The sequence below is a fragment of the Ambystoma mexicanum genome, chromosome 2q (assembly GCF_040938575.1).
Source record: "Ambystoma mexicanum isolate Mex_15411 chromosome 2q, UKY_AmexF1_1, whole genome shotgun sequence".
Lineage (NCBI taxonomy): Eukaryota > Metazoa > Chordata > Amphibia > Caudata > Ambystomatidae > Ambystoma > Ambystoma mexicanum.
The window spans coordinates 123,379,027-123,398,342 of NC_090924.1; the positions used below are offsets into that span (position 1 = coordinate 123,379,027).

Below are 19,316 nucleotides of genomic sequence, written 5' to 3' on the forward strand. Positions count from 1 at the left end.
AGACTTGGCGACCTGGAAGTCAGCCTGGGAGTCACCCTGTGCTAGGTCAGGTGCCACAACGGGCCGGTCCAACAAGGGCTGAGCAGGGATGGTGTCAGCCACGTTTCCCTCAACCATGGGGGGGATGTGTGTCCCTGACTGGTCCTCCACACGTGGGGGGCTAGGGGTAGTCTGCAAATCCTGGCCACGTCCCCTACCGCACCCACCACGCCCACCTCTTGAGGCTCGGCCACCTTTGCTACCCTTACCACTTGCTCGCCTCCCAGCCATGGCACTGATGGAGTTGTGCGTATGGGAGTTGCAGTGGACAATTGTCCTGGGCAATTGGGGGTCAAAGGGGTAGGGTACTAGATAGAATTCGTACCCAAGTGCTCTAGCAAGGCTGTATGGAACCCCTGGGGAAAGATGACGGGTCACGCAATGCACAGGCACCCCTAAAACAGAAAATGATGTGCACATGACCCCTCGTAGACCACGTGCGTCGGAAAAGGAACCCGCACTACGCTGTGGCACCCAGAAACACAAAAATGAACGTATGCGTGTCACACGCAGCCTACAATGACCTCTGAAGGGGTACGCTACACACGGGGCTAGCACAGTTGGTAAATACGTGCGCGACTCACCGTCTGCCTGGGAAAAGAGCGTGAAAAATACGCGCGTGTGCGCGTTGGCAACACCCCCGCCAAAAGAAGATTTGTACACTGTCTGAGGAGACAGGACAAAAGGAGAAGTCAATGCTGTTTGAGGAAACAGGTCGAAGAAAAAATCAGAAATATACTAACAGAGGTAACAGGGAGTACGAACTAGAAACGCTGTGAAGTAAATCGCCTGTGAACCGACAAGAAATACAGATTTCACCCACTCGCTCTCCACGAGAAGCACGTACAAGGAAATGACGTACTACACGTACCTTTTAAACCGCACCACACGTCCAACGTCACTTCCGCATATACGCACTGAGGCCCTATCCTCCAATTACGCGGGCTGACACTCGGACGTGCAGTTTTTGGTCTTGTAACATTCCCCCGGGTACAGGGAAACGCCCGCGAGTGTCACGTCAGACGCGCCTGCGCTGTCAGGGCCTTTGGTCCAATGGAATCGCGTACACAGGCCAATCGCGTGTGGAACTTCTCGCGCACCTCTGAAGTACACGCGCCCAGGCCAAACGCGTGTGAAACTTCTCGCGCACCTCTGAAATACACGCACACGCTCACCCAGGCCCGATCGCGTGTGGAACTTCTCGCACACCTCTGAAATACACGCGCCCAGGCCAATCGCGTGTGGAACTTCTCGCGCACCTCTGAAATACACGCGCCCAGGCCAATCGCGTGTGGAACTTCTCGCGCACCCCTGAAATACACGCACCCAGGCCAATCACGTGTGAAACGTCTCGCGCACCTCTGAAATACACGCACACGCTCCCCCAGGCCCGATCGCGTGTGGAACTTCTCGCACACCTCTGAAATACACGCGCCCAGGCCAATCGCGTGTGGAACTTCTCGCGCACCCCTGAAATACACGCGCCCAGGCCAATCGCGTGTGGAACTTCTCGCGCACCCCTGAAATACACGCGCCCAGGCCAATCGCGTGTGAAACTTCTCACGCACCTCTGAAACACACGCACACGCTCCCCCAGGCCCGATCGCGTGTGAAACTTCTCGCGCACCTCTGAAATACACGCACACGCTCCCCCAGGCCCGATTGCGTGTGAAACTACTCGCGCACCTCTGAAATACACGCACACGCTCCCCCAGGCCCGATCGCGTGTGGGACTTCTCGCGCACCTCTGAAATACATGCACACGCTCCCCCAGGCCCGATCGCGTGTGGAACTTCTCGTGTGTGTAGAACTTTGGCGCACATTTTTTTCCTGCACAGGGACGCTACCGCCTGCTTTCGTGTGGCGGACATGTATGGGCCTGTGCGCGTCTTTGGCCGTGCGCTGTTTTTCCCTATTCGATTCCATGAATACGTGTTGTAGGCGAGCGTGTGGGCGTTCCACGCACTTGCCTCCTGTACTTCCCCCCTGACGCCCACATTTTCACGAGTTGTTCCCCATTCTGCGTGTAACGCCCCGTGTTACGCCTACTTTTGTTATGTGCGCCGCGCTATGTGCGAATTCGCTGTGGCCTTATCGCACGGCGTTCGATGACCTGTGCGCCAGCGTGCGCCGCACACTTTTTCAGCGCACATCCCACATTTTGCGCGTACACGGACTTCCATGAATAGATGTGCGCTGTTTTCTGTGCGATAATCGCACTTGCACTGCGAATTTCGCTATTTCACTGCGAATCGCACGTTTTCGCACGCGTGCGCCGTTTTTTCAGCGCACATTCATTCCATGAATCGGCCTGTATGCCTTGCAGCTCTGCTACTGTACCTTTAGTGGGGTTTGGCTGACCTATGTGTCTTCCCTATACGCCCTAATAGGGTGGCCTCTGAAAACCCTCCCCCTAGGGCTGATTTTAGAAATTAATCTTAACTGTGTGTGTGTACGTGGCATTCCGGTCCTGAATTCTCACTGACCCTCCTACACCATGTGATCTTTCTTCTGCAAGAACATAGGTGTTATTTAGAGCACTAGCAGCACTACTGCCCATGGGCACATTTACATACTGGCATATAGGGTACAGCCATTATGAAAGGGTGCTTTTAGTGGCATACATTGGGCTTAATAGTTGTTCTTACGGTGGTAATACTGGACTATATTGGGCACAACAGGCATGCAAATGTGTTCTTACACTGGTAATTCTGGCATATATTGGGCACAGACTGATCATGACCAGTCACAGTATGCACCCGATAGTACAATAATTAATACATCTTTTTCAATTCAATACATGTATTAAAATATTGCAGACTTTATATTTAATGATCTAGTGTTATGTTCCATCTGGGCACAACTTTATATCAATGTGATCAACACCTTTCAAATACTGTCTGTCTTTAGGTGCAAAAATAATATACAAATTCATATCACACAGAAAGAATAAAAAGATAAATGCATGTTACATAAGCACATATCCACATAAATGTATGTCAATACATATAACATGTTCTCTAGGTTCATAACTTGCTGATATGTTTTATATCTGTGAGAGTTCATTTAAACTTAAATTACAGTCTGGAAATTCAAACGTTCCTATGTGCAATAATGAAACGAGAAATAAGAAACAGAAATGGATGAGCAAAAGATATCCTGGAATTATGGGGTGCGTTTTTCATTCTGAGGGTTTATATTGTATCCCAGGAATAATTCTGACGGCACAAAATAATTCCTAGTAAATTAAATGTCTATGTATATTAACAAATGTTGATAACAAATGGATGTTATAAAAAAAAAAGTTCAAGATTATACAGTGTTGCAGAACTCAGACATGGTTAAAGTGAAGTTACTAGCCTGTAGTTTTTTCATTATGTGTATAAATGTTGCTTTAATACAAAAACAGTAGGATGTTAACAACTTAAATGGTCACTACGAATTAATAGTCCAGTATGGAAAGGGTAATATTCATCCGAAAATTGTTGTATTGCAACTTAATGTATTGTTAAATTGAGTTGCTTCTGTGTGCAGTTAAGTACTTGTGGAGTAGCACGTACACAATTCAATTATATACTGTAAACACTAACAATAAAATCATGAAAAAAACAGAGATTACATTATCAGTGTATTAACCTGCCTTTTGCTGTAAATGTTTACATTGCCACATCAATCCGTTTGGTGATTAAAATGTTTTAAACTGGAGTGCTACTGATGACTTAGGATTCTTTGTTTGAATATTTGATGCTCTGTCCATCTTTTTCCTTTTCTGTTGCTGTAACCACTGTTAATGCCACAGGGGCCATGGACGCTGCAAATAATGCTGGTACTGGCACATGTGGCAACATTTCTGAACTTGATTTGTTCCCCAGTTGGGGCATGACCAGTTGTTTTGTCTTTGGTATTGTTGATTCGATTTAAATTTTTATATCGCGCTAATCGCCCATGGGACTCAAAGCGCAGAAGTAACAGAACAATTAGAGACATACAAAGAAAAGAAAACAGAAGTGGTCAGGTTACAGCGGGTTATGTTGCGTATTGGGCCCAACCAGCATGAAAATGTGTTCTCACTGTGGTGATACTGGCCTACATTAGGCTCAGCTGGCATAAGTGATTTTTTTATGGTGGCATGGTGAAATATATTGGTCACAATTAGCAAATGAAATGTGCTTTTAAAGTAGAAATGCTGTCATATATTCAGCAAAGCCAACATTAATGTGTTCTCACAGTGGTGTGTGTGTGTGTATACCAGCATGACAATAACTTTTACAGTGACCTATCAAGCACAGTCAGCATGTAATTGCATACTTAGTGGCAATACTGATATATATTGTTAGGCACTAACAGCTGTGATGAGGTAGCTGGTTCGGCAGTGGGAGCTGCCGGGTGGTGTTCTTAGAAGCATGGAACTCTGACTGCAGCTCCTTCTGCATAGCAGGGCCTGTCAAATGGCCCACCGCATAGCCCATGAATCCACAGGAAATGCTTCCCAAACCCGATCCATGCAAGGCATGTTCATAGAGAGGATGGGATAGTCTCTTGGATTTTCTAAAGGAAACCCCAGACCAGATCAGGAAATTGCAATCATGGTCACAGGGTGCTGGAAACTGGGAGAGAGGGGCCAGTCCACCCAAGGGATTTTCAACCACCATCTCCCCTTCTTAAAACCAAAGACAGAACAAACAAGCAATGGCCCCACTATAACCCAACAGAAGGATTAGGGGTAAAGAAGACTTCATTCCTTACACTGGGGTGGGGCCAAAGGCAGAGGCAGGACCAACTAATGGGATTCAAAATGGCTGCCTCACCTGATATAGCCTCTGTCGCAATAAAATACATACTTGACCAGACTCGGGAAGGAAGGCCAACCAATCCCCAGCGAGCTCACCCATGTCTACGCAGCTGCAGCTTGTTGCACTGAGAGAAAACCAATGGGTGGGGCTAAAGGGGATATATAAGAAAAGAAACTGCTCCAGCCCCAGTCAAGGAGTAGATGGTTTTAGGCAAAGACAGAAGGATCATTTGGAGCTGGAGAAAGGAGTCTGGAGCAGGAGCAAGAAGGTGATTGGAGTGCGGAGATGAGGTGGTGGAGCATGGGTGTGGAGAAGGGCCCAAGACTAAAGTTTGGAGAAAGGGAATCCAGGAAGGGAGAAATAGTGGGAGGAGGTTCCAAGATCTGGAGTGGAGTGGATTGTAAGGCATGAATAGGAACAAAATGAAGGAGGGATGTAGGGTAATCAGCAGTGTAGTGAGCAGAATTTACAGGAGGTGGGTGGAAGTGCCATTGAGAAGGGGATAAGGCCAAAGGAGGTTGGCAATGTAACCTTGGTGGAGCTTCTTTGGGTGCAAGTTGAAGAAGTGTTAAAACTTTGAGGGAGTAGAGAGGTTGGGAACTCAGGATCCTGGTAAGGTGATTAGACTTCAGGACTTATTAGTGTGGTAGGCCTTCTATAGGAGTGGAGGTAGGAAATGTGTAGAGTCTCCATGGCTACACTAGTCCACAAACTACTATAAGAAGGTTCAGGGTTGAAAGGATGAGCTCCAGCAAGTACAGGCAAATGAGAGAAGTTGTGCCCCGGGGGTACGGAGTGGGAAGAAGAAGGTAGGGACCAAAAAGGGTTGGAGGAAATCAGGAGCAGTAGATAGTGGTTCCAAGAGGGTTGAAGAAGGGGGAAACGGGGCCCATAGATTGAGTATTTAGGGCTCCCCTCCCCTCTTCACCCTCCCAGGATTTGAACCCCAGCTACCTACCGATCATTCAGGGCAGGTGGTGTCCCAAAAAGAAGTAGGGTGCAGGCCCCCTAAGCCAGAAGGGCACTTAGGCTGGGTGGCTTCCAGGCGAGAGCGGGGTAAAAGTCCATTTAGCCTGAATAACACTCCGGCCGGGTTGCATCCCGGCAATAAGCTGTCTGAGGGATCCCCAACACCCAAGAGACTCTTATGGAGGGAAGCCATGAAGAAGCTTTGGGACTTCAGTGTGTGTTTTTCAGACTAAGTGTATTCCTACCTCCTGACCTGATCACCTTCATTCAGTCGGTATATCCTTCAGTTTGGACACTCATGCTTTTGCCTTCTCCAAGACAATCAGCTTTTAAGTTACCATGTCAACCCAATTTCACTTATTTATTGTTTAGCCCATGCTTTTGCTGTTCCTTAATAGATCCTGTGAAAGCAAACATCATTGTGTGTGTTTTATATGTCGCTCAGTTGGCTCCCATCCTAACGCAACCTAAACATGTGTTTTACAGGACAATGCTGTAATACATTGTTGAGACAGGCCCTGTTTGTTTGGACGTAGCTGGCATGATATGTTGTCACATGTTTCCAAGGCTTTTTGTGGTCTGGCATCTATTGCATTTTTCTTGTGGTCCCCTGCAGAACACATGGTAAATTATATGGCTTTTTCTACACTATTACTTTAAAATGTGGGTTGTCGAAAGCACCATTTCAGCCTATTATATTTTGCCAAGTCAATGCAGATTGAGCCGTTGCACTGACCTAAACTACAGCATTACACTGAAAAGGGCTTGGAGAACCCATGATTAACAAGTTTGTTGTTAAGAATATACCCGGGGTGGGGAGTGGAGGAATGCCATTGTCTATGACCCTATTGTTCTGTTGTTTGAAATTGATTCTTTTCAGGTCCACAGCGACTATAAAATGACAAACTCCTATGACATTACTACACGCTTTAGTACCCAGTCCGCGTACACGGAGCGGTAGGAGAGACACTATTAACCAGAGCTCCAGAAGCACGAATAGCAGGATGGCCAGCTCCAGTAGCGCCAATCAAAAACGAGAGCCTCTACTAAGTCGCAGCCTAAGAAGTCCCAGTCGTTGCTCCGAACAGTGCCAGGGTTAGTCACAGGACTCGCACTTGAATACACTTTCCTTCAGGACCCTTCACTGTCAATTGCACTACCGGCCCAGGTCACAGGTGCTCCTATAATTTCCCTCTTCGGTGTGTTGAGGCAGACCATCTCATCAAGTACTAAAACTCTGTGGGGTTCTGGAACCACGAGGAAAGGGGACCATCTTGCATGTTGCTAAAGACACACCCAGAAATTACTCTGTTTATATGTAGCCTCTAGAAAGGGATTGCAAAGGCTGAGTTAGTTGATTATTTGTTCCTGATATATACAGACTCCTAGGATTGGAAATTAACAGAAGCGGCTCTTCTGATTACGATAAATTGTGTACCATTAACAGCGGAGTAACTTTACTGAGAATGTTGGGGGGAGATAACAACTAAATGAAAAGGGCCCCTGTCAAATGAGTGGGACAAAATGGTGTGCCACTAAAGTTGGGGGCGGGGAGGGCAGGCAAACACCCTTGTTTACAGTACTACAAAATAGTAAGTGCTATGTTGCTAAGAACTATCAAGAAAACAATTGAGGGAATCCTAGTTTTCGGTCAATCTGAATTAGTGTGGTAGTGTCATACTTTACAGGGTTGCTTTATTTAGCCATTGAAAAATAGTTTGTGCTCCTAAAGATAACAAAGTAGAAATAATTTCATCTTTCTGTAAAAATAAGGAAGGGATTGGTGGAGATATGGTCTAATGGCTAAATTTGACAGTGTGCACCAAGTAGTGCATAGAGGATGTTTCACGTATAATTCAGTGTGAAACGTCCTCTGCTGAGTAATACATAGAGACCGAAAGGGGACCGAATGGGCTGGACCAGCTGAAGAGGAGCAAGGAGGGGAGAGGGATGGACGGACAGGGAATTGGAGGGGCACGGGGAGTGAGGAGAAGGCAGGGGTCCCAGGAGAATTCCCTGGATAATATGAGATGGAATGCAGAGGGAAGGGGCAGAAGATGGGGGTGGGGGGGGGGTTCTGGTGGTGTCCCTAAGAGAGGCAGCGTGGGGACAAGGAGAAAGGTGGGAACGCATACAGTGAAATGTAGTCTCCTGTTCAGTGGTAGAAGTGTACCGAAAAAAGTAGTGGAACTATGGTCTCGACAGAGGAGAGGGTAGGCGGAAGCATAGTGCAACATGTGACCAGTGTTGCGGCTGGGGCATTCCGGTAATCTAAGTGACTAGTAACTAAGGCTTGTATTGCAACTTTACACTTGCACAGGGACATGAATGGACAAATCCTCTGTATAGAATGGTGAATATGGTCGTAAAAAAGTAGAGGAATGGTAAACGTAAAAAATAAAAAGTAGTCGAACACCGCTCTCGACCGTTCCCTCTCACTTCGATCACTGCTCCTGTTGCGTGATAAACCCACACAATGGACTGTGCGAAATGGGATGAATTTCGAAAAAAAAAATATAAATCGCAATTGACTAACTGAAGACAGGATGCCCGAGTTCCAATCCTGGATTCTTGGTTTGACCAAATTGAGTCATTCAGGGAAAACCCCTTTCATGCAAAGCGCATCATTTTCCTTCACTGCTAAAATAAAAGGTAATTCAGTGTATTTCTTGCTATATCAAACAGACTCATTTACCCCTATAGCGCACTATTGTCACACCAAAGACCATACAAAATCTGTCCACTCCAACCTCCCCAAGACCCTCCCACCCCATCACCTGCTCCTTCTCCACATCCCATCTGCCACTTGCCCAGTTTAAGATTCTTACTTTTGAGCCTTTTTAAATTTATTTTATTGTTTAAAGCATGGACCTAGCTCAAGAGCTGCAGAGCGCTGTACAAGGTTTGGGTTGCCATAGTTTGTTCTGGCATCTTTTAATAGTAGCACAGTTATGTGAGTTGCTTTGGTCTTAAATGTGGCACTGGGAGTGGCTAGTCTGCCCCTGTTGCACAAAGCTGTACATAAGCAAATGTGGATACATTTGGCATGTAATCGCAGCATGTGACCATGTAACCTACATATGATGACTGTGTCTTGCATATCAGGTTTAACCTTGCACAGTATGGGAGTACTTGAGCATATCATTACTTCACCTCTGGCATATCGGTGTACTATCCTAGTTAATAGAATGGTTGGCAATTAAAACTGATTACTTTTCTTCTTAGTACAATTTGTTGTTTTATCAGTCCTACTCTCATTGTAGTTTGTATACATATGTCATCCCTTCTTTTTTACATTTGGGAGTCAAAGGTCTTGTGACATTACTTCCTGTAACGACATTGTTGTGAAAGGTTATGCAATGATTCTTCCTATGATGTCACTTCTGCTTCCTCTGGCATTTGGGTAAATGAATGTCCCTGATCACATAGCCGCGATGCCTAAAGGCAAGGGCGATTACTGCACTCTAGCTCTCCAAATGAGAAATAGCAGTCTTTACAGATCATTTGAGCAAAAATATGTCTGCACCAAATTTCACCAGATTCTATTTGGAATGTTCTTTAATCTTCCGCTATTGAATTTTCCCATACCAGATCATTGAATAGGTTTGACTTCTCCCTTTATTTGTTTCCATATTTATCCAGATCTTTCTTATGTGTTTAATGCGCATAAGATCTTACATGAAGATCGGTGCTTTGTAATATGGACTTAGGCTGAATCCTTTTCATGCCTCTTTGCACATCTTTTGATTCTGAATCTCTCAATGCAAGAGCATAATCCACAGCCTAACCACTCAGACTGCTCAAAAGCAGTCTACTCTAAGTAATGTTTCACCATTTCCCTGTCACTTCCGGATTTAGATCTCTTTCCTTGCACCTCTCTGTTGGAACATTTTCCAAATGACCTCAGAATGGCAACCTGTCGGAATGCCTTAAAATATCCTTCAAGAGCCATCTCATGCAACTAGATGACCAGGCAATCCTCCAGCGGTGCCCACCCAAGCATTGCACGACTTAATTTCTCTGCATTTGTTACAACTGTGTATATGCTCATGTATTTTCTAACAACTCATCTTATTTGCCACTATGTATTGTGTTTAGCTTACGTATTTGTTGAACTTTGTCCAGCATTCATGGTCAAAGCATTGACCTGTTAACAAATAGAAATGTGAATGCAAATGTTTGATATGCTATATTTCACATACTGCAGCTTGGCAATAGTTTAAAACATTCTCAAAATGAAAAACGCCTTTACCCTCCACATTAAATATGTTGCGTTGATGTCTATGGCCCTCATTACGACCCTTGCGGAAAGCGACTGACCGGAGCGCCACAGCGTAAATAGCGTTTCCGCCATTGTACGAAGGAGCAAAGTGCGGCCCATTCCGACCCATCGGGCACGAGCACCACGCCACGGCGGAAGTGCAAAGTCCGCGATGGCGGAAATGACCCCAAAACGGCCCACACCGCCGCCGTACGGCGCCCTAGGTGCAATACCGCCACCCCTCTTAGCGGTCACCGCAGTGTGCGCCTACCGGAAAGTACGGTGCCCGGAAATATACGGAAACGGAAGTTAAAACATGGGCCCGGAACGGGAAACATCCCGGCGTACACCTATAAAAACACCAAAACCACACAACCACTAAAATCACTACCCTGAAACACACCCCAACCCGTCAACCACCCTAGCGAAACCACGAAAAATGGGAAAAGTAGCGAAGAAAGCGTGCGACCGCAAGCGGCAGGTCCACTTCTCCCGTGAGGAACTCACCGTGCTAACAGAGACCCTCCAGGAGAATGCAGCCGTCGTCTTCTCCACGCAAATGACCAGGACGGCACTTGCAAACAAGAAGGCCATATGGGCTCTGGTGGCACAGCGGGTAAGTGCGGTGGGGACCGCACCCCGCACCCCACAGCAATGCCGCAAGCGATGGGACGACCTGCGGATACGCGTCCGCAGCATACTCTCTGCCAACCGCAACATTGCCACAGCCACCGGGGGAGGTCCTGAATCACCCATCAAGTTGACCCCCTGGGAAGAAATCTGTGCCTCCACCATCGGAATGGAGAGCATAGAGGGAGTCGGAGGGATGGAGAAAGGAGTGCAGACATCCGAAGATTCAGGTAGGTGGGCCAGATAAAACAATGCCAAATCCACAAAGTCCAACCATGTGAAGTACCATGCGTCCACATAGTGCAACAGAAACACATGTCCAGGAGAACGTCCACACACATCGGCCTGAAAGCGCACGTCAAAACCCACAATAAATACATAAATAATTAAAAACCCCTAATACACGCACTACACGTGCAGCAGGCACACCCTAACTGCAGGCTGCCAAACAACTGCACCCTCACTCCACACACAAATCAAAGCACCTCCAAGACCCCGACCCAAATCACCCTCAGGTACCACCCCAATGCATGTGATACAATGCCATTCCAATTCCCACTGACCCATCAATAACCCTCGCCCTCCTTTACTCCACCACAGGGTCCGATCCAAACGACGAGCTACAGGACACCCCTACCAGCACACCTGCAAAGAGGGCCAAGACCAACGGCCAGAGACCCTCCACCTCAGCTGCACGCATCAAGACACGGCAGCAGCACAAATCAGGTGGCAGCACAGAGGAGGGAACATCAACAGGCACCCCAGCAGCCAGCATGGCCACAACACCACCACCACAGGTCCCCCCAATGGATGCCACAGAAGGCACTGCCTCTGGTGGCAGCAGCACCATAGGTGACACCCCATTGATGGCAGCATGCTCGGACACAGAAGACGGGGATGTCGAGGTCAGATCCATCCATGACCTGTCCCAATCCCCCTGTCTGTCCCATCCCGTACAACATGAGGATACCACGCAGGTGCAGCCACAAGACGACGACTGGCCATCCCCCACAAGCCCTGTGGCAAGGCAACATGAGGACAACAGCCCCTCTGTGACACCACCGCAAATGGCCATGGCCCAGCAGAGGCAACAGTCCCTCGACAAGTTAATCGTCCAACAGCAGCAAATGGCCACACTCCTCAAGGGCCATGCCGATGAATGTGGGGGCACCAAGGCAGACATAGAAACATCAACAGAGACACTTAGGGCAGAAATGGAGAGAGGTACAGAGACGCTAAGGGCACAAATTGAGAGTAGCACCGAGAGCCTGAGAGTCCAAATGGAGAGTAGCACCGAGAGCCTGAGGGGGGAACTGCATGCGACGTCCAAAGACGTATGTGCCGAACTTGCCGCAGTGCGCCGTGTGCTCACTGAGCTCTCGCAAACCCTTAGGGACATGCATGGACGTGAGCAGGCAGACACATCATCCGTTGCAAGTTCCGTCCAGGGCAGCCCCCAACGTAGATCAGGAAGGAACCTGCGCTCCACAGGCAGGGGTGCCCCTGATACCCGCAGAGGGGGCATGCAATAGCGACAGCCCACTGACAATGAGCATCTTTGGACACTGGTGTTCGGGGGGGAGGTAGGAGGGTGGAGGGGGTGTGTTGGGCTCACTTGGGTGGCGGGTCGATAGGGTGTTCAACATGATATCACATATGCCATAAAAAGTGCACGATCAACCAATGAGAAGTGTGGACATTGATCTTTGTGTACTAGGCCATCATAGGCGTACAGTCCATATTGTGCATGTCCCAGACACACGCAGTGCCACGAGTCCCGTGTCCATGTATCAGCCACCAGGCGTGAGTGCTAGAAGCATACATCAATGAGATGCTGACGAATGTCACGGCCCTCCGGTGCCTCGCAGACTCCATGAGGTGCTGCCACATCCCCACCCTCATCATGACCATCATCAGGTGCTTGCAGTTCTGCGTCAGGGGGCATGGGCACATTTCTACGTACGCACATGTTGTGGAGCATGACACATGCCATGACCATCTTTGCAACCTTCTCATGGCGGTACAGGAGTGCCCCGCCAGACCTGCTGAGGCAGCGGAAACGGGTCTTCAGTAGGCCGAATGCCTGTTCTATGACTACACGGGTACGTGAGTGGGCATGGTTGTAGTCCTCCTCATGCTGGTCCCGTGGGTTCCGGACTGGTGTGAGGAGCCATCTCTTCAGTGGATATCCAGCATCACCTGTATGTGGACGAGAAACGTATGATGTGGAATGCCATTGATACGTACGCACACCCCCCCCCCCCCTTCCTGGCAGGTCATTGACAATTCACATACCCCACATCATCATGCATGTAATGAGACTCACCGAGTAGCCAGGATCTGTTCCCTGCGTGTCGTTCCATGTAGCGTGGTATTGTAGAGTTCCTCAAGACCATAGAATCATGGGTTGATCCAGGGAATCGGGCACAACAATGTGTAATGATCCTGTTGGAGTCACACACCATCTGTACATTCAGGGAATGAAATTGTTTTCGGTTGCGGTACTGGGCCTCCATGGCATGTGGGACGACCAATTCAACATGGGTGCAGTCGATGGCACCAATGCAACCCGGTATGCCGGCAAGTGCATGGAATCCCACTTTTGTGTTGGTAATTTCCTGCTCCGAGCGTGGTAGAGAGATGTAGTCGTCTGCGTGCTTCAGGAGGGCATCGAGCACTTGCAATAGTGTCCGTGAGAACAGTGGCTGAGAAATGCCATGCAACTGTCCGACTGTGTGCTGGTAGGTGCCTGTGGCCAGGAAGTGTAGTACAGACACCACCTTCAGTAGGGGTGGGATGGCGGTTGGGCTATCTATCATGCTGACAAGGTCAGCCTGTGTCATGTCCACAATGGCGGCTATGGTGTCCCGGTCCAGACGGTAGAGGGTGTGGATCTGCTCATCAGTGAGGTTGAACGGATGTGCTCGGAGGCGTTGAATTGCGGGCTGCCTGCGTGGTGGTAGTGGCTGTGCTGGTGGGCCTTGCTGGCCCTGCCTTGGCCTCCTCCTCCTCCTGCGTCTCCTCCGTGCGGCTGGTTGTAGTTGGTGTTCGTCTACTTCTTGGAGTCGGAGCACTTGCAGTGCTATCAGGTCCCCCAGGGCCAACATCGCGAGTCCTGCCGGTAGCATTTCGGTGTGGTTGTGGGAGGAGACTGGCTGTGCAATTTATGTGTTTTCAGGCTGTATGGCCTCCACCTGTGGTGATTGATTCCACCTGTGCAAACTGCTCTCCCCTTTGGCCGAGCACGTCCCGCGCACAACGCTGCAATTCGGGGAATTGTATCTTGCTATTGCAATCATGTATTTGTACCCGATGGCCGTGTAAGATTGGTTGATATGTTCATTCTGCTGTAGTCCCATTGTTTCACATACTATCTGTGCAGTCGCGAACAGACTTGTGAAGGGTCAGTGGAACGTAGTACTCGAGTGACGGTGGGCCCTCATGCATCACTGTACCGAGTTGCAACGACGGGCGGGGCGTCCCATTCGTGGGTGAAGGCAGTTTCCATTTTCACACACAGCCGCACTCGATGGGATAATTAGTGATTTCAAACGGCCACAGATGCCTTTTCGACGTGATGTTGCAAATGAGGAATTCGAAGGGCGGCGCTTTCGGTTTCCAGCTAGCGGCGAGGAGATGCCCACAGGTCTGACTGCAAATGTAACGTTCTATTGTTCTATGTCCTTGAGACAGGGCCCATGGCGAGGGAGCAATGATTGATATGAATAGTTTGGGATGCGCAATAGCTACGTGGGCGATGAGGCCGTCCGTTCCCAAATACATGTTACTTCACAACACTGGAATTACGGGCTGGGGCACTGTGGATTTAGCAGGCTGCATAACGCACAGACTCAATGGATGTTTCTAATGTCATGTGAGTAATTATTCAGGCATTTTGATCCCGGGATGAGGGAATGATGGATGGATGCATGGGCAGGTGATTTGATACAGAGTTTGCCATGTACAGGGCTTCTTGGGATCTATCCGCCTCCCCTACGCTATGTGATGCAGGGCTGCCATAGTGGGACCATCGTCCATCTGGCCTTGTTGAGCCCTCCCTGTCTCGAGGCGCCCTCAGACACTCGTTTGTGATGGTGTTTGCACCTCGATATAGATGGTTATGAGTCGCAAGTGGTTTTGGGGTGGTGATGTTCCTTTGGAGTGGGCTAGCATGCATATGGCTGTGGATTTCGTGTGATCATTGAAGTGAGTTGTTGGTATGTAGTTCTGATGGCCATTCTGTTCTTTTTCTTTTCTTTTGGTTGACAGGTATCTCCTCCCCTTTTGCCACTGCCATCTGTATGCCACTCCTGCAGATGGATTTTACTCCCGACACCTGCTGCTTCGTGTTAATCAGTGGAGCAGCATTACGATCTTATGGGACGATCGCCAATGGGCCACATGCCCTTACGCAGTACTGGTGGCTCGGAGCAACATTTCGGCCTTTCAGCTGGACTAGTGCCTCCCCATTGGGACGGCCCTGCGGTTCTGTGCGCTTCCATGTTGCCTTTTCGTACGTGAATGTGGCTCTGTGTACCATGGGGGAACAGGGCGACACACAGGTAGTGGCTGGTCATTTCTTGCGGAAGCAGCCCACAATGGTGATTGGTGTTTTGGATTTCATGGCCTGATGGCTGTATGTGCTTGGTGATTTTGATGTGCATAAATTTCTATTCTGATTTGGCCCGTGTAGCGTTTTTCTTTGCAAGTGATGTGGCATATGCCTATTTGGGGGGCGATGTATTGTGAGGAGATCTGCATTGGGTTCCAGCTTCGGGGTTTAGTTGCGTGGTACTGTGCTGTGCGCGTTTGACTACGAAGCCCAGTGAGGTCAGGGATGGGGGCTGCCAATATGCCAGTTTGAATGTTGTCATGCTCAGGGGCGGGGGATTGGGTTTTGTGTAACAGATGCCGGTCAGCCAGGTGGACTGGTTGAATGATGTGGTTTTCGGAATATTGCTGGTCACAGGTGCCTGTGTTTGCGTGCGTTTCTTGGTGGGGGACTGTGGTCATGTCCATTGGGATGGCTTCTGTATTCGTGCCATCTGTGCCCTGCAGCTCCCATTGGCCCCTGTTGTGTTTCTTTTGTTCGTTGGCATGCATGGGTGACTTGTACATTTCAATGGTTGCATTGTGGCTTCATTGCACCTACGGGGAGTTGTACTTTGTGGGCAGGGAGCGGTGTACAGGCACTCAGTGGGGCCGTTTACGGTTGATTCGCGATGCCGTACTTCTCGCCATGGCGGAATGGTACATTCCGCCATGCCTGATGGCGTTAGGTACATGTCCGCTAGGGTCGGAATTGGCGTACCGTTGCACCATGGTGGTGTTTGCGGTTTGGCATGGCGCGCGTGCTTGGTGCAGTTAGCGTTGGCGTTCACTACGGTGTCGCTAATGGCTTCGTACTTTGCGGTGACGGGTCATAGTCGCACCGAGCGCTATTCGATGGCGGTATTGCATTTCCGCCATCGTTTTTCGATTTCCGCCAGGGTCGTAATGAGGGCCTATGACTTCTTGTTCTTGCCTTCTGGAGAGCATATTACTCAATAACGTTCTAGATGATCAGCATGCTCATTATTCAGGGACGTTAAATCGATTCTTTATTTTGGCCCAATGTTGTAACTACGCTTACATTTCTATTTACCCTGTCTGTGTGTCTGGATTTGATCCTACTCTGCTTTGGGACAGCCCCCATGGATATTTTTGGCCACAAGTTACATGCTTAGTGCCTGGAGGGGATGAATTGAGTCGGTCGTTCATGGGGGGTATTCTTGGATACAAGGGGAGATAGTACAAAGCGCTAAATTGTTTACATTAAAAGATAGGTAGCAGATACTTTTGTAGGCTTTAGTCTTTATTTCTGCATTTTTAAATCCAGCCTGTCAGGGACATACCTTATTTGTGTGGACAAATCATATTGTATGTTCGTTTCGCTTCTAAAACATATTCACTCTACCCAAGACGAATCCATTTATTTGAATGTGTTTAACAGGACTGGCAAACAGTGATTTCCTCATTAGAGGTATTGGCAGCTAGATTTATTGCAGGGTGGTGTTGCCTGTTATGCCAAAGATTGAAATAAAAAACATGTTTTTTTCGAATTGTTTGAACATTGCAGTATTTGACATGTCCATTTGTTTTTTAAAAGGACACAGTAAGAGGGAATGTGGCTGATTCAAGGAAGAACCATTTCTGCTGCTTATAATGTTCATAGAAAGTTTTTCCTTTGACTGTTTTCTTGTAGATTGAATTTTACATTGAGGCATATGGACATAACATGCGACGCCTACAATCATTTTCAAGACTGTTTGGACAGTATGAAGAGCTTGGTCGATGGCAAGATGAGGTTTACTGCAGAGACAATTGAAACCAATTTCCCTCAGTTCTTTATTTATGAGCGAATCAAACATCTAGTAAGTTCTTTTTTTTTTTTTTATTCGAATTCATTACAGTTCTGTTTTAAATTTGGGGTCTTTTACTCAAGTTTATGGGGGGCATCAGCAGCAAAATGTATAAAATACATAAACGGTGCAGATCATTGTGTGTACATGTCTATTCTTCCATTGTCGTTTGGAAAACTAAAGACATCTTATTCAAACTCGGACTAGCAAGAAGACGGGTTTAAAATCATAAGCCTGATGAATTCACTAATTTTAATTTAAAATAATCCAGATTGATTGTGCACTTGTCTGCTAATTCTTTTCTTGCTATATGGATATTTTTTTTATTTGCTATCTAAACTGCTGTTTTGTATACTTTCATGATGTCTATATATGCATCAAGATTTTTCTCAACCTTCACCAAGTGCTTACTAAATAAAGTAAAACAAATTTAAAAAAGATTTTTCTCAACTTGTTATGCCACTCATTTGGACAGACCATCTGGTCACCTTCACGGTGCCTCTCATGACTCGGCTACCTCCTCCCTTTAAGCGCTCTATTTTTAGGAGCAACTGGCGCAGTGTTAATATGTCTCACATTGCTTCTTCCATCATGGCAAGTTGTAGTACAGAGAGTACCGTTGATTTATCAAATCTGTCCTCATTTTTGCTGCAAGCAGCTGATTTTATCGCACTGCTGAAATTTGCAAAGGCTCGCGGTTGCCCTTCCCAACCCTGGTTTACTGATGACCTGAGAGCTGCAAAGCGTAAGGTTCATCAAGCCAAGCGCAAATGGTGCCTGGCATATATTCCTACTGATAAAGCCATTTTTACCTCTTTGTCCAGAAACGATCACTTGCTGATTAAGACTACCAAACAGCAGTTCTTTACCCATAGGAGAGAAGGTGCGCTAAATTAATCCAAGGAACTCTTCTCAGTCGTGAAATCCTTTTCTTCCACTGCACGTTTCCTCCCACTAGCTCCACCATCCCAGTCTCACTGTGATGCATTGGCAGACTTTTTTCAGTCAAATATGATTGATATTTGGAATATTATTAAGATCTCTCAGCCTGTGACACCGGTAATTGACGTTAGCCCTGCAGCTACGGTTAGCTGGGATACTTTTCCAGTGTTCAACGATGAGGCGGTTTTATCCACCATCTCTCTTATTAAATCTGCAGCTCCATCAGACCCAGTCCCCCTATCTGTTCTACAGGATCTCTTGACCAGGAATATTCTGATAGTTGCCCAGTCTGTGAACCATTGTTGCAGCCATGGGCTTATTCCAGTTGAGCTAAAGCAGGCCACTGTAATCCCCATGATTAAAAAGCCATCTCTGGATGCTTCTATCTTGTCTAATTTTCGAGCTATCTCTCTACTACCATTATTTATGAAGCTTCTTGAAGCTCTGATATCACCTCTTCTCTCTTCTTTTCTGGTATCGTCTTCAGTTCTCCATTTGTTTCAGTCTGGCTATCGGCCTGGAAGGGGTACAAAGAGTACCTTAGTCTCTGTCTTGAACGATCTGGTTAGGCTGGCCAACAGCGGCGGAGTGGGTGCCCTGATTTTACTCGATCTGTCAGCGGCTTTCGGTGCAGTCGATCACCCCCTCCTCCTCTCTAGGCTGGCAGCTTTAGGGATATTGGGCCCTGTGTTGGCCTGGTTCACCTCCTTCCAGGCCGGCCAAGGCCAGTCTGTTTCTCTTCCTCTTTTTTTGTCCTCTGCCAATTCTCTGTTTTGTGGTGTTCCCCAGGGCTCCGCCTTGTCCCCGATGTTATTTAACATCTACATCTGTTCACTGTTCAAATGATCCTCTTCTGAACCAGTCAGGTTCTCTTGCCTAGATATTAAATAGACTTGTAAAGAAAAAACTATTTGTTGACATATTGGGCAGAATTTAATTGCAAGTTGAAACAAGGGTTGCTGAGTTGAACATTAGGGGTCATCCTTTGTCTCCAAATGGCAGTGCAATAGTTAAGAAGCAATGTCAGTCTTTCAATTAACTATCCATTGAAGTGCGACATGGGTTTACTTAAGGTTTCAGTGTTTGTTAGTATAGTATAGGCTTTCTTCAGCCTCCTCCTCTCCTTCCCTCATCTCTGATTGCCTAATCGCCATTCTCAATTGGTCTGCTGCCAACGATCTATGTCTCAATGCCAACAAGACAGAGATCCTCCTTATTGGTACACCATCTCCATCCTTTCCTCTAACTCTTTGGCCTACCTCCCTTGGCCCTCCTCCTACT

At 47.6% G+C, this 19,316-nt stretch overlaps 1 protein-coding gene across 7 annotated transcripts in view; it reads left to right on the plus strand.

The window, feature by feature from the left end:
• Window positions 1–19,316, plus strand: part of METTL22 (methyltransferase 22, Kin17 lysine) — a 711,415-nt gene that overhangs the window by 532,640 nt on the left and 159,459 nt on the right. For 6 of the 7 annotated variants that reach the window (XM_069647035.1, XM_069647039.1, XM_069647040.1 and 3 more), the window contains one exon: window positions 16,937–17,105. The exons of the other annotated variant lie outside the window; for it this stretch is intronic. In XM_069647035.1, coding sequence (XP_069503136.1) covers window positions 16,937–17,105 — 169 coding nt within the window. The remainder of the gene's footprint in view (window positions 1–16,936; window positions 17,106–19,316) is intronic. 7 annotated transcript variants of the gene reach the window in all.